The 16,527-nt window shown below is 43.7% G+C and overlaps 1 protein-coding gene across 3 annotated transcripts in view; it reads left to right on the forward strand.

The window, feature by feature from the left end:
• Positions 1-16,527, forward strand: part of plxnb2b (plexin b2b) — a 120,719-nt gene that overhangs the window by 56,158 nt on the left and 48,034 nt on the right. The window contains exon 3 of one of the 3 annotated variants that reach the window (XM_055009143.1): positions 8,939-9,050. The exons of the other annotated variants lie outside the window; for them this stretch is intronic. Within the exon in view, the coding sequence (XP_054865118.1) occupies positions 9,035-9,050 (16 nt within the window). The 5' untranslated portion in view covers positions 8,939-9,034. The remainder of the gene's footprint in view (positions 1-8,938; positions 9,051-16,527) is intronic. 3 annotated transcript variants of the gene reach the window in all.

Consider the following 16,527-nt stretch of genomic DNA (forward strand, 5'->3'; position numbering starts at 1 on the left):
CACAAGGGACCAGTGAGAGAAGATTGTCACTCATGAGAAAGCTGGTAGGTAGGATTTTAGGATTTCGCTGCCAGTTGGAAGCTTAGGCCAGATGAGTTTCCCAGGAAGATTGGAACGCATTTTTGCACACAAACACACACAAATACTGGCACGTAAATACACATGTGCGTGCACAGGCCACTTGAGCTGCCGGCTGACAGTGATTATAAACCTTGGGAATATCTCTAGCGTGTGGCGTCACGCAGCTATCAAGAGCTGCACGCCACGCGATCTAACCTCCTGATCCTTGGTCCTCCATTGCCATGGTAACAATCAGTAGTTACACCCCACCACTACCACCACCTCCACCTCATCCCTTCACTCCCACCACTCAGATGTGACTTCTCAGGGACTATTCAGGATGTGGATTGCCAGGCCACAAGCCCAGCATGTCTCCTGCAGCAGGAGAACAGAACCAATCAAGAAAATGGACCAGCTCCACTAGAGACCACTTATTATTTGCACTACTCCCTTTGCACTCTCAGATCTGTATAGCTGCTTACTTATTTGTACCTCTTGATAACATTGTGCACTTTACATTTCTTCAACAAGCTATTTCCAGCAGTTCAGACTAGTTGTCTCGCTGTGTCAGATGCATACATACGGAAACCAAGCCTCTCTAGCTTCCTCGTCATAATCACAGCTGGTGAAAAAGGCGTCCATTTACCTGCAGCTAATTCTGTCATGCACTCTTGCTGGTTTTCCACTGACTGATGGGAGTGATTGTAGAGTACAGTAGACCTACATAGCAGTTGCAAGCTAACAGGGGAACACGCAGAGATGAAACACGTTTTTTGAAATGCCGTCTCCCTCTGACTGCTGTAGCGCTGCCTCAGGAGACCATTATGTGCTCTCAGAAATGTGGTAAATTCGCACAAGGGAGGAGGGGAAAAGCTTTCTGTGCTGAATGTTAAAGTTTGTGCGATAGCTGTTGAAGTTTCTGGGACTGGTTGCTCCATGGCAGAGGGAAGGAGCTGTTCTTGCGGGGATGAGGAAGAGGCTTTGATGTGGTTGTATTTCCAAAGTGGTGGAACTGCTAATTCAGTTAGACCCATGTGTTTGTTGTTCGTCATACCATTAGGGAAACCATTTGTAGATGTTCTTGAATAATTTCAACTCCCATGACTGTTTTTTTTCTTTTTACTTTTTTTTTACTGGGTTGTATTTTATCTCCCCTGTTTAACGATTAGTTACCATAGAGCAAGACTAGCACCCACAAGACATCTCCATTAAAATATCAGTGAATATCATCTCTTCCTTGCAGGAAAAGCAATATTTGTGATATTCCTGCACTATGTTTGCCAGTGCCAATCCACAAACTGTTGCTTGAATGGCACAACTGTGAGCCATGTTGTTTACCTTTCATCATTGCACAAATAATTTTTCCACTTTAGTGATTATTATCGGCGAGCAAAACAGAGATGCAAGCAGTGACGAGTCAGGCAGCCTCCCGCTCCAGCACTCACACGAGAGAACGTATTTAATTAGTTTAAAGATAGCAGGGGTGATCATGACATCAGCAACTTGTGAAGTTAAGCGCCGTTTTTTTTTTCTCTCCCCCCCTCTGTTATTTGATGAATACTGTGCAAGAACAAAGAACCCCACATTTCCCTCATCTAACTGTACCATCCTTTTGATTTGGGTCTAATTGGGTGCACGTTAGCCTCTGGTACAACAGATACAACTAATTAGGCTCTTGTGCGTGTAATTAAAACGATGTACCATGGCCAAGCTTCCAGCAGGGTATGTGTTTAACAAAAGCAATTAAGAAATTTATCACCTGCAAAGATCCTCTATCCATTTTTATCTGCATATCAGACCCGTCTCTGTTTGTTTTTGATGACAAAGCCAAGTCTGTCCTTTGTCACCGTGTTCTAGAGCTGAAAGGAGACTCTGTGGTGGCGTTGGAGGTGTGGAGAATTGGGTTTGATCCTTGGCGGCTAGCACTTATCAGGAGTGTTGTGACACGGAGAGCTCAGTAACCTCCTCTGAGATTCCTTTCCTTTTCCCTCGCTCTCTTTATATTCTCCACTCCTCCCCTCTTCCCTCCCTCACCATTAAGCCCTGTATTAAAGATTCATATGGCACCCACGGTGTATTCTGAATACACTACGCCCCTGCTGCTCCCGTCCTCCTTGTTCATTCTGCCCTCTACCTTCTCCCCTCACCCATTACCTCCTAGCTCCCCACCCCACCCCCCCCATATCAGTGAATTCCCACTAATAAGGATACTTAGAGCAAATCCTCCCAACTCGCCTTTCCACAGCGGATTAGCGTTCTCACCCTCGGCGAAGAGAACAATCGGTTGAGAGGGGAAAAACAAAAGGCCTTCTTGTTGGTGATGTGCTGTTTTGGATCCTGCAGCTTGTTTTCTGTCTTTCTCACTCTCACTCCTTTTCTTCCCCTCTTCCTCTGGCTGAGACAGTTACTCATCCTCTCCGTCTCCCTTACCTCGTATTTTTTTTTCTCTGCCTTGAGCTCTCATTTCTCATTACTAGATATGCCATCAATGCACATATGCCCCTCTGACCGCTTATGGATTTGTTTTCCATTAATAAATTCCTAAGTCTGACTGAAGCTAATGCCGTCATTCAGACTGAGCTCAATCTAACAAGTGATACTAATTTCTGCTCAAGTAAATGCAAGTTCCCCAAGGACTCAATATCTTTCCCCATCTCTTTCAACGAGCATTCTCCTCACTAAAAGCCAATAGGAGCGACAACAAAGTTCATATAAATGATAAATAGGGTTGATGCAGGCGTTTATCCCTCTCTGTCTTAACCCACTCTATCACATGTAGAAATGAGGCAGCTCACACTAGCCCCACCGGAGTCTTCTAGCAATTAGGCAAGTGCCAGAAAAACACATTAATCTAGCTGTTATATCTAGCCTTGTTAATTTATAGTTGGGTTGGAGAAGCTCGCTCATTAATTGGCTGTGTTGGATGACACACAGCGAAATTACATTTGCATAGATCATTTTTAAATTGCCACCCAACATCCAGCTGGGAGCAATGCTGGGAATAAACCCTTTGGTTTTAAGTGTTTGCTTGTTTGACGGAAGTTTAGTGATGAGAGACAGCGGGCATGGAGAAAAAGGTGTCTGCGAGAAGTCTGTGGGAGCTGCAGGGCGTTTTTTAAGCTGATCTTTGCGGTAGCCCTCTCGCCCACGTCTCCATACAAGCGGAGAAATTGGCTCTACTCAGCAGACCAGGACGGAGATAGTGAGTGGCGGGGGGCAGAGGGGGTGGCAGAACGGGCACCCAAGCAGGAGGAGAGGGGAGGGAAGCAGGGGGAGAGTCAATTCCAAAAGGACTCTTGAGTTTCATTCCAAAAATTGAATCGTCAATTTCCATTCAGTCGACCACTCTGCAGGATTGGAAATGAATGAGTGTCAAGGCGGTGGTTGTCCTGGAAATAGAGGTTAGCCCTGGAGTGAAATTCAACGGCAACAGTGTGGGTGGGCCGGGAGGGAGGAGTGGATAAGTGGTAGAGGAGAAAGAAAGGTGGACTGGAATCAAAAGTGAAATTGAACACAGGGCCTGACCTTGGCGTGCTCCGTTTTGCGATGGCCTTGGTGATAATTCCTCCGGCTCGAGCTGCGCAGACTGGCAGCTTCGGTGTGACCGAGTCCGAAAGAAGGGACGGCTGTAATTATCAGCAGAAGGCTCAGGAGATAAAGAGACTGAAATGTTGGCTTCACCGGCAGACATCAGCGCTATCTCGCACTCAAACTTCAACGCTTGTCACCAGTGGTGGCCGGTGCATGTGAGCGCACGTGTGTCCGCATCTTTACACCCGAGCGTGCTGCATACATCTGCGTTAGCCCCCCGCTAGCATAAAGGCACACTTTGATGTTTGCCCCCCCTACATCTGAAGTCTGGATGTGACAGAATGTCAACGCACTCACCTGACATGAAAGACGCAGTGGCACCTTTAGAGATGAGGTGCAGATGCTATCGCTGACACGCCTCGGCTACGCCACACGACCGGCCTGTAATGCCACCCTGCTGCTTATCAGGCCATCTGCAACCTGATTAAAGCGGCTTATTTTTAGACGGCGGGGGACTAATTCCCTCTGACCTTTGTGTATCTGCATTTGATTAGAAATGGTGATCACACCAGAACTGAGCAATTCATCAAAAACAGAATCAAAAATAAAATTAGTCAGGGAGAAAATCCATGTGTAGATATGCATCACATCATACTTGAACCTCCCCTGTGGAGGATGAGGTATGCAGCGACTTTATTTAAGTGAAGCTAATAGAAAAAAATACTCTACATTTAACCTTATCTTTGTGATGTATTTACAGTTAGTATTGAAAGTAAAAGTTTTCCAAGCGCTGCAAGTGAAATCACAAGTAAAAATATTTATTAAAGGTATCAAAGGGGAAAATACAGGAGAATAACCCATTTCCCAGGCTTAATTATAAATTCCGTTATTGGATAATTATCTCTGATGTATTGATTTTCTGGCTGCTCAAGGCCTTGCTATTTTTAGTCACTGTACTACTGAGAAATTTAATTAGTTAAGTATTAAAACAATAATTCTGTGTGTTTGTGCCACAAAAGCCTTTTTTCTTAATGTGACAAAATGCATCTCATGCACAGTGTTGCAAACTGACCTTATCTGAAGTCAAAAGCACAAAACTGCATGAAAATTCTCAAGATTAAGATCATATTTGCACTTAATTGATTTACAGCGAAAACAGAAAAGTATGAAAAGAAGAGTATGCGCACGCCCCCACTCACGATGTTACTGACTACAGTCATCAGTTCCTCTCCTGGCAGTTTTCTTTCATGACTAATCAGTTAAGTGGTTAGTTTATTCAATTTTGCAAAGTAGTGAAAAATGACAGTCACAATTTTCCCAATGTGATGTCTTCAAATTACTTGTTTTGTCTGACCAGCAGTCTTTGACCTCATATTTAAACTGTTAAAGACTGAAAAAAACTGCAACCTCTGAGATTTGAGAAACTGCAGCCAACAAATATTTAGCATTTTTTTTCTATTATGACTGACTTAAATAATAAATGAGAAATAAATTTTCCAGTCAAAGCAAGTCATGGCCCTAAACTAAAATGTCTCAGCAGCTTACAACACTGTCTGGTGTTCGAGCCGCGATGCAGATGAAGAAGAAGAAGAAGAAGAGATCTACATTTTTGAATTGATCCGTTAACTAATTGCTTCAGCGCTACCCTGCTCACATGTTGCATGTCCCTTAATTGTTTGTCCTTCTTTTCAGAGTCAAAATAACCCATTTTTTGTCTCACACCTATGCACACAAACACCTTCTCCCTGTCAGACAGATTGAACACTCTGGTAGCAGTAGCAGGGACACAGCGGTAGATGTGAGGGAGGATGGCAGCCTGAGTGGCAGCACCGCTGATCATCTCCACGATTTCAAACTTAATTAACCTGGGCGTCGCGCCACATTCCTCCGGCCCATCAACGGCGAGTGCCGGTTCACTATCTCCTCTGAGATCTGCTGCGATGACGGGTAGAGAAAGAGGAGGAAAAGGGCGAGACGAGCCAGATGGGAACTTGTCATCCCACCAGCGCCACAAACCTTAACCTGCCATTAAAGAGTAATTCCAGTTTTTCACAACCTGAGTCTTATTTACATAGTTGTGTACGTCGCTTCTGTCAGATATGACAGCATTGTTCTCACTAAATTAACTGCTGATATCTGGGAATATGGCAACATCACGGCAATGTGTCAGACGGTGCAAGCAAACCAGATGCCAAATATTCAGACAGGTTGCAGTCACTTAAACCACTTCATCTGCAAGTAAACTGAAAGTGAGCGGTGTAATAATGAGAGAATGTGTAACAATCCCTCAGTGCCAAGGAAAACTGTGTGTGTGTGTGTGTGTGTGTGTGTGTGTGTGTGTGTGTGTGTGTGTGTGTGTGTGTGTGTGTGTGTGTGTGTGTGTGTGTGTGTGTGTGTGTGTGTGTGTGTGTGTGTGTGTGTGTGTGTGTGTGTGTGTGTGTGTGATTACGGCAGGTCAAAGTTGAGCCTGTAAATTGTAAACTAGACTGTAAACTGTGACGGCTGGCAGAGACAATTTGGGTAATAGTTTTACAGTGGTGTCATTTCTCTTCCAGATAAGTTTGGCTAAGCTGTAGTTCGAATGAAACTTCTAATTATCTGACTGTTCATGCTTCCTGCTTCAGTAAATGTTTTTGATAGGGATATTTGAGGCTGCTGCTAATGATTATTTTCTTTTTTCAATTAATGTGGCGGTTATTTACTTGATTCATCAATTATTTGTTGGAGTTTAAAACTTCCTAGAGTGAGTGTTCAAATAATTTTGTCAAAGCAACAGTCCAAAATGTAAAGATATTCAATTAACTATCATAGAGAGGTAATAAACCTGGCTAATATTTACATTTGAGAGATTAGAAGCATTGCTTTTTTTGGAAGTTTTGCCATAAGTTGCTATTATTATATATTATATATTATTACATTGGCAAACCTCAGCAGTTAATATTAGAATTACATGTTGGAGGAGCCAAGTGTTCCTTTAGGAGATAAAATTGCACAAACACAAGCACTTTGACTAAAGTTCAAAAGAAGACATGGATATAATTTGGCTAACTAACCCTGCCCTCAGCAATTAGTAGCGCAACAAACCCACAAAACAAAACCTCAGTTGCCCCCTGCTCACGTCCTCCTCAGAGACCTGACTCAGACTGTCTGCTTTCTGTCCGTCTGAGCTTTGAGAACGCGGAAGTGCAGACTCAACCATCTCTCCGGTCAGAAGGGGAGGTTTGTGTACCCACAAGGGCCTGCGCTAAATTCCCACAACCAACCAGGAATTTAAAAATACCCATGCTTTGCTGTTTCTCATGCAAAGAGAGAGAGAGAGAGAGCCAAGACAGCGGATTGATCGGTGACAGGGCTCGCTCTCTTTCAGCCCTTCTCTCTTCTTTCCTTTCTTAGTCATTCCTTTTTTTGGACTTTTCTTGCAGCCTACTGTAAAAGTTCCCTCTTGTTCCTACGTTTGCTGCGTTTTCTCAACCTGTACATCCATCTCCGTCTTCTTCTTTCCTTACCCTCCTTTCCTTCGTTCATCGTCCTGTCCGTCTGGCCATCTCATTTAAATCAGTGACATTTGATGTGAAGTGGCACGGGCCTGAGAGCTTACAGCCACTGACTCATAAAAACACACATGCGCATGGAGGACTTGATGTGGAGGGAAAGGTCAGGCCTACTCTCCGAGGGCCTAATCACCCACTCTCATTGAGTGGCTCACTCGCTTGCTCGCTCAGTCACTCTTGATTGAGTGTGTGTGTGTGTGTGTGTGTGTGTGTGTGTGTGTGTGTGCGCATGAGAAAATGTGATCACGGGTGTGACTTGGTGTATGTAGGCGAGCGAGCGAGTCTGAGTGGGATAGATTGCACTTCGAGAGTTGCGATTGGTGTGCGAAAGTGTGCTTGCCAGAAAAAGTCCATACCTGACTTGCGAACATACGATTAGCAGATGACCGCTTTGGATCAGGTGACGTACACATAAAAAAAAAATGTGCACGCAAACGCACACGCGCACACAAAAATCCGCTTGCCCCGAACATGTGGTGTAATCAGCAGCCTTATCAGGGGAACTGTGGGGCTGTAACAGGCTCATTAACTTCTCCCTGAGCCTTTTTTAGAGAGGGAATTGGCCAAGACGAGTGGGCCACACTTGTCTCTACCCCGTCTTAATACAGTCTATTCACAACTCGGTTTAAGTGATTGTGCACGTGTATGCATGTATGTGTGACGTCCCCCTTTATTCAGACCTGCTCTTTCCCCCATGTTTCTGCACTCATTAGTAGACTTTCAGTGCCGCCCATCGCTTAAAGCAGCCGCTTGCAGAGCAGGGCAGCAGGGATTAAGTATTAAAGAGCCTCAGCTGCTCTGGGGCTCCTGCAGCTCGGTGTTCAGCCACCGACGCCTGATAATGGTGTTTGTTTAGCCATTAGTCAGGCCCTGCTTAGCAGCTCTCTCCCCTCCGGCTGCAGCAGCCCTGATAGATGATGGATGAAGACTGCAAGGGTCGGCGGATCGAGAGACGAGTGTTGTGGAGTGGTTTCAGTAGCATCAAGAACATTTGGTGGAAGTGTGTCACGCTGAGGAGAAGTAGTGCAGGTAGTCTCAGCTAATGTGGCGGTTCATTAATGCGAGAGAGAGGAGAGGAGGAAGTTAGAAGGCACTCTTGTGTTATGAGTTGAAGTTTTGTGTCGAGGCACACGCGTTTTATCAGTGTCTACCCTTTCTGTGATTAGTTCTCTTCGGCCGACTAATTAAAAGTAGCCCAGTCTATTTCCTTCTGCACGACCAGCGGAAAGTACTCCTTCTCGCTGAAAGCTATTTAATTTTATGAGGTATTTTTTGCAGCTAATTTAGCCATTACCTTTTAAGCGCCAAACGTGACCTTTTCTCCATATGCTGAAAAGAGCTTGCTAATCTTTGGGCCATTACCTGATAGCTGTTAGTCATTACCACGAGCTGGAGTCTTACTGGGCCTCAGCCAACGCTTATATCCCCACCATTACAGTGCTCAGTCACCATCCACACTCTGACTCATCTTGACAAGTGACAGGCACCTGCCAGCTCGCACAAAGGAGCTATTGAGACTCCGTCAGTAACGTGTGTGATTGCCCTCCCTCTGTTCCTGTCCTTCTTCCTTTCAGTCTTCCGTTCTGCCTTCTTTCCTGAAGTAACTACAGCTCATGCTCTATTCATACACCACCCTACCTGTGTTTAAAGGAACTGTTTTTTGGGAATACAGGCATTTGTTTCCTTTCCAAGAGTGAGATGAAAAGGTTGCGGCAAATTTGTCCAAAGGGGAAAACCGGCACTTTTAAAAACTGGCAAATTAACATGTCATATCTTTTTTTGTCTCGTCCAAACAGACAACACAGAAGAAAAGAAACCCAGCTTGTGGTTTAGGGACGCCACCGGCTGGAACTATTTCTTGGCAAACGGCAGTGACTGTGCACAGATTCTTGATGTCCTGTTGTTCTAGTCAGTTTTCTCCATTTCTTTAATGTCATGTAAACAAGGAAAGTGGTTTCTGTAATTGGCTTAGGTGGTTTTAGAAACCCGATCTCCCTTGTTAGATTTTTCAGCATTGTGCATAAGTGGGTTTCTAATCAGCCTTTAACAAGCATGCGTGTGCAAGACAAAGATTTCACACCAGCAAAGTAAAAGCAGATCATTACATTTACTGAATTTAAATTATTCCCTAAAGCCCGACTAAAACTGAAACACAAAGTATGTCTGTAAATCTAAATAAGCTGTCTGCCGCCACTGAACATATGAGTTCTGATACATTTGCACCCACAGGAAATGCTGCCGTCTATCTGTGCTGTCATTGTGATGTGTGTTGCAACAGAGTAACATCCACCAAAAATCTCAGCAAGCAGCATCTTCTACCAGTTACATTAACTAAGAGGTGCTTGCAAAGTAAAGTCAATGGTAGGGAGTAGGAAATCTGATGCTGACCTGCTTCAAACACACAGTAACCAGGTTACTGCAGTGCATGTAAATGTGTCCTCCTATCTCCAGAGTTAACAGATTTCTCTTAGTAAGCTGGTCTCTTGAGAACATGCAATCGTAAAGAGTCAGGTTCACAATAGGAGTGTAATTGTTCGCAAGGGGGAAAAGTTAATTAGAAAAGTGATGCTTGTGTAGTCTTTGTCATCACTGTTTTGTTATCAGTTTTGCTACCATGAGCAGAGACCGAAGCCACTCCTCTGCTGCTACATCTGGCAACCCATGCCACGATCAAAGATGCTGCATAGAACCACTGAAAAGATGCATAAGCTGATATGTAACTGAACTTCTTACATTTCCCTTTATGCACAGATTAAACAAGCACGCTAATTATTGAGCCTCTTCTCATATTTCTCTTGGAAAGAAGGCGAATAGGCACTTTGCCAAAGTTTTATGCTGTTACTTTAAGGTCAGCGGCACTAAAAACCCACAACATTTTCATCTCTGAGTCCACTGTCCACAGAGGTTTCATGTTAATTCCTATATGAGGACATTTGCACGATCAGTCACCATGAGATCAGTATTCCCCTTGAAACCAAACGAAAGCTGGGCACTGAGACTAAACCACATTACAAGATACCTTCATGGCTCATTGGCGTTTATGCTGGTGAAGTGAAATCATTATAACCAATAAGGTGTGTAATGGATTCCTTCCCAGCAGTCAGTCTGCCTGCGTGACTTCTTAATTGTCGCTGCATGTGTGTTGGAACGTGAGTGCGTGCAGCATCTAAGTGCGGGGTGAGTGTGCGTTAGGAGCAGGGGATCGCCTCGGGGTGGCGTGCAGATTGGTAAAGCTGCCCTCCAACCAGAGGAATCTGAGATTGAAGTTTCTGTGTTCGAGAGCAAACATCTAACCTGTCGAAATGCCCTTGAGCAAGACACCGAGTTTATTACCTGTTCTTAAAAAGGAGTCTGGACTCTGACAGGAGCGAATATAAAAAGAAATTCCCTGCAGCTATCAGTCAATGTGTCAAAAAGAAATGAGGGCTGTGGGTAGTGCTGAAACGATGAGTTGATTATTTGATTAGTGGATTGACAGAGAATTAATGGACATGTATTTTGCTAACCAATTGTTTAAGTCATTCATCAAGCAAAACATTGCAAGCATGACATTTAATGGACTACATGAGTAGTAGATCAGTCAAAAAATATTATCTACAGATTGATTTATAATGAAAGTATTTTTAGATGCAGCCTCAGTTGTGGGCAGCATTTTTCAAATGCAGCTACCGAGTTGGATCTCAGATGCCTATCTGTGAGTGAGTCAAGTAGATGAGCCTGTGTATGCGTGCCCGCCTCTTCGACTGTTTGTGTGTATTAGCAAACCCTCTGGATGTGGCAGTGATGCTGGTCGGAGGAGGCGTTGGCTCCTGAAAGTAGCTCTTCTCTGCCAGACCAGGCCATTTAATCAGGTTTCCCACATCCGCCAGCTGTGTCCACACAACAAACAGCCACTCTGTCCCGCTGGAGAGCTGCAACATCCAGCTGGGGGGGTGGTGGGGGTGGCGGGGGGAGGCCAGTTAGCACTGGGAGATTAGCCCAAGCTGCTGTTGCCCAGACAGAGAGAGGTTGCATTTGGGTGTGTGTTTGAGAGGCAAACAGAGATTGAGAGATTACAAGAGACACCGAGGTCGGATGCTGAGAAAGGTGCGAGGCAGAAGAGTCTAGCAGTGCGCGTCGGAGCGTTTGTGTGTGTCAGTGCACACAAGCACGTTTAAATGAGCGCTCTGCTCAAGGTGTTTTGTGTGTGTGAGCCTGTGGTTTTGCACTCTCGCTGCTCAAGTGTCCAGCTGGCAGAGGGGAGATAGCAGGAGCCTTGAAAATGGTGACGGAGCGGTAAACAGACACACAAACAGTCTATCAGTCCTAATGAGGAAAAGTGCTGTGCCTAAAAGGATGGTGTGTGTCTGTCTGTGTGTGTGTGTGTGTGTGTGTGTGCAGGTTGTGTTCACACCACCTGATTCGGGGTCATACATCACAACAGACAAACATTCACAAGAGGCCCGACACATGTAGACACACAAGAGACACGCAAGCACACAGCCGTGAGAATTGGGACACTCAGGGTCTAATAGGAGAGCAAAGTGTGATGCACACACTGCTTAGGTCACGGGCCAACTTTAAAGGTGTTAGCATATTTAGGCCAGAGCAGCTGGATCCCACTGAAATATACCGGTCCCATCAATCCCCCGCCTGTGCCTGCTGCCCTGAATACAATGGCTGGGCTGGCTGCTTTGGTGAGCGTGGTTCTCCCAGTCAGTCAAATTGAAATAAATGAACTGCCAGCCCTGACGGCAGGGTAATTGTTCATATGGAAATTGGATTGCCTTCGTCACACCAGCCTCCCATTGCAACTTGTGAAACAATTTCCCTGTAAGGATGGGACAAGAGCGTTTGCATGTCAAAAAAAAAAAAAAAGGCGAGATGGAAGACATGCAAAGAAAAGAAAGAGTTCTCCACTCTCTCCCACTTCATGTTTCATCTCTAACAATGCTTCTTGTTCTGCCTATCCTTCCCGGGTGGCGGGAAAATAAAGGACAAGGATCCGCCCCTCATTTCCAGCTCCTTGTTAGGGCTCCCAACCCAGGTTGTCATGTTGCCTTGTACACACTTTATCAGGCTTTTTCAGCATCCTATGTGCTGCGAGATACATGGTAGGGGTTTCTTTCGAGCATTAACCCCCTCATTCACCTCTCCTTCCCCCCTCTCCACCCAGGGCTGAGACCTCCGGGGACAGGCGAGTAATTTAATAGCAGTTCACTTTTATCAGCGTGTAACAGTGGAAGTGGTTTCAGCGTGAAGATACCCCCCACATCAATGTCAGAGCAGGCATCCATCAAAGCCACTTCTCCAGTCAAGAATGTACTGAATATGAATGATCTCAGCATGGGGTGAGATCTTATTATGTTTTCAGGGCAGGGTGTCTGTTTTTTTATTTTAATTTATTATATCATTTTTCTCTCTGTATCTGTCTTAATGAGTGAAGAGGAACGCTCACGCTGATTCAAAACTTGCCAGGTCAGCAGTTGCACCAACTGTTTGTGTGTTTGATCTATTCACAGCAGACACATTTCTCCCCACTCACGTTTCCCCCGCTTTTTCCCTTCCTGATCTTTCGCTTCCTCGCCCAGACACGCTCGCGCACGTTCTCCTGGCGAGAGGATTGGCCCAGAGGCAGGCGGACTGCCACGCTGGGTTTTACTGCCCCTGTGTCAAAGAAACACAGCATGGCAGTTTGAAGCGAGGAGTGTCTCTGTGAGGTCGGAGTGGGATTACCTCGTCAGCACTTCAAGCTGAGCCGGTGTGCGTATTGGTTCATGCACATGTATCACTAAGCCTGTGAGTCTGTGTGCACACCTGCCATTTTTCAATTATCTTTCGTTTTTCCCTCCGCTGCGAGCCGCTTCTCCTGTCCAGACGTGTCCTGACTTGTGGAAGGAGTGTGAAAGAGATGGTGCTATATTTGTCAACAGAAAGCGTGTGCGCATGTGTGTGCAGTTATTAGCAGGAAAACAAAGAGACACTTCATACAAGCCTGCGCATGTTGTGTCTCAACAGTTTTTCTCTTATTATCACTTTGCTGAACCGAACTGCGTCTGTGTAGCTGGAGCAGACTTCTTTTTTTCTGGACCTATACAAGCATTGTTTCTAGGTTGTTCTGGTCCTGTTTATTACCATATAACGTGTCCTCCTATGCCAGGGATCAAAAAGATATTTTTGACTATTATTTAGATTCATACTACACATGTTATTCTAGCAATAAATCATACATTCACCAAGGTTACAGTGTTTGATTATGGTTCAGTTTAGGAGTTTCTCTTATTTTGTTTTTTTGTGGACTCCATTTATATCAATAAGAAGGCTGAATAACTGAATTGACTTTCTGTTTAATTCAATACAATTGAACAGCAACACAAAACAAGCACTCCAAAATTCCCAAATCAAAATGAATGGAAGGTAACAGAACATTCTAACCTTCATGTAGGAAAGATTTCTTGGACTGTTGTATTAGACAGCATTAGTTTTAACTACGTGTAGCCTAGCTAATTAAATGTTAATTGAGCGAGAGTTAGCTATCTTCTAAGTGTTTCCACGGCAACAGTGAGTGAAACACGCAGATCAATGGCAAAAAAAAATTAGGACACATACTTGTAATTTGTGGTTCATTAACACTCATGTTGGGTGAAAGAGATGTTTTACATACACAGAAATGAGGCATCATCAGGTGTCATCAGAAGGACGGAGCTCTGCTATGTTTAGGACATCCCCACCTTAAAAACATCACCGGTCAATTGTTGGAGGGGGTTACAACAGATGATATTTTTATTGGTGACCTTTTGCAGTCTTGTGAATGAGTGCATGTGAAATCTTCTGACTTTTCAGGAAGGCAGTGGTGTCGTCTCAAGTCCCAGCTTTTCGATGAGGTGTGACTTGGGTAATGAGCAAAATGGAGGAGAAGCTTGTTGCAGAACCTAACCAAGCAGTTTAGTGGACTAAACCTAAACAAGCAGCACTTGGTAATGAAAATAATAATTAAAAATAACTGAGTAATAAAGCAACTATGTCTAAAAATAACAATCCCACATGAGACACAGAGGGTATGTTGGTTAAACAGCCACAACAGCTCAGATGTGCTACAGTTCTGCATTGACATTTCCTGTTCATGGAAGTTGTTTGTATTGTTTCACTCTTTGCATCATTTTCCGAATAAGATAGCTTAGTAGCTGCTGAGTTCTTTCAGATGGCAAATGTTTTCTTGGTCATCTATGTTTTTGAGTTTTAAAGTAAAAGTGTTAATTTACTCAAAGGACCATAATCTATCTACTAGTTTGATCGAAGTCTTTGGTCAGTTACACAGTCCACCAACCTTCAGCATGTCTGGCATGAAGATTTATTACAAAATAAGAACTAAGAAGTGGAAAACTGATTCAAATGAACAAATAATTGATAACATCTTTTCAGGTTCCTGGCTCAGTGGTTACCAATTTGCAACAGAATTATCACATCATTATCTTTTAAGCCCCCTTTGCATTGTTTTAATAAACTTTTAATGAGGAAGTAACTGTACTGTATATCACAACCATGGTTTTCAGTCACCAGTGAGGAGAGCTTCACTGCTGAAAAAGATAATGATTCAGTCAAGGATGATTCAGCACAGTCACTTCAGCTTATAGGTTCTTCTCCATATTGTTATTTTTAGTTTTGCTTTTTACTGTAGAAAGTGGAATGTGGAGGGGAATTCAATGAGACACTTAATTTGAGGTCAATGCATCGCCGGTATCAGAGCTGTTTGAATTCAACAATTGTGTCTTTCATGGGATCACATTTTTCAGATGTGCCAGCTTCATTAGCACATGATGTGTTTCATTATTATTTATTCCAGGCCATTGGAGGCTTCATTAGCTGCAGGCTGATGCGGCACGCAGCCTCTAAATTTAGCAGCATTTTATTTATTCAGAATAGCCACATGTTGGATGGTATGCCCAGTTGCCATGTTCTCTCACAGCGGCTTAGAGACATGTTGAGAAAAAAGAGGTGGGCTGGTCTGGGGAGAAATGGGCTTCATTCCACCTGTGTCACCCTCACCAGGCGTCTGTCTCTCTTCAGCTCTTTGAAGCCTCTTTAATTCCAGCGTTCAGGATTAAGCCCGTGAAAAAAGGATAAAAAGTGATAGAGCGACAGAAGGAGACATCCTAGGAGAGAACAGGCTCCTTTGAAATATGTTAAGAAATTCGTTTGCACTGACCCACAATGCGACATCTGAGGGAATTTGTGCGACACTTTTTTTTTTTTGTCTGATCGGGGGCTGGCCATAGGATTTGCATGAATAGAAAAAGGATTCTTTGAAGTCATGGTTGTAAGTGGTGCTGGAGCATTGTGCAATCTAAATGAGCGCCCCGAGACGATTGTCCTTGCATCCACAGTCTGAGAAAGTTGGCTTGTCACTGGGTGTTTTATTGGAAGTCAAAGGAATCAAGTAATTTTCTGTCACAGAAACCATTGACATAATCCACCTTTTGCAGAGTCTCTCTGTGCAGCCGTGTGTCATGCCCAAGTGGATTGATAGAAATATGGATATTACGGTTTCAAGTGGACGACAGAGTAGAAATAACAATTAGAGAGGCAGACACAACTAGTATTTAGACAGCACAGTCTGGGAAAGTGCTCAGTGGCATTAAGCAAACAGCTGTCGTTTAGTTACAGATGACATTTTATAGATGTGCAGACCTACTGCAGTTTTAATTGACATGTAGTGGAGCTGCTGATGAAGTTTAAAAAAAAAAAAACACTGGATATTCTTGCCAGGTGTTTTCACACACTAAAAAACCCCAAAACCTGCCAGCAGATTTGAAAGGCGTGTTGTGAATAAAAATAAATAAATCACCAAAATTCCCACCATTCATCAGAGCCAGAGAGTGTAAAAACAGAAACAGTCATTAGAGTTTCAACTTTTTGATGCTTCTTCCATGGAATTCTACCACAAACCTCAGATTAAAATGATCACTTAATTATATGTGTCTCATTTAAACATTGGCCAAAAGTGGTCTGTTTGAAGATTCTGCAAATTTTTAAAAATCAGTCTTCCATTAGTAAATCAGCTGTCACTAACAGTCTTGTGACAAAAATTCTGAGACTTAGTTGTAGTAAACTAGTAGTACAACATCTATAGTATAAAGAGTTACCATTTTTTTCCAGTTTTGGTAACACCTGTGGGCACTTGGAAAAATGATATACATATTTTTTAAGTCCCCCCCCCATTTTATTGCAAAATAAATGTTTAAACAAATTAAACTTTTTATAGATTTATGGCATCATTAAATTATTGGGTTCTCTCTCTTTCTAGCCATGGTTGTTTCTGTAGAGGTGCAGGACTTGATATTGCATGAAAGATGAGCTCACAGTGAGTGAAAATGTGAGAAGGAGCAAAAGTGAAACTGCCTTAGGT

Source organism: Amphiprion ocellaris, chromosome 3 (genome assembly GCF_022539595.1).
Source record: "Amphiprion ocellaris isolate individual 3 ecotype Okinawa chromosome 3, ASM2253959v1, whole genome shotgun sequence".
NCBI lineage: Eukaryota > Metazoa > Chordata > Actinopteri > Pomacentridae > Amphiprion > Amphiprion ocellaris.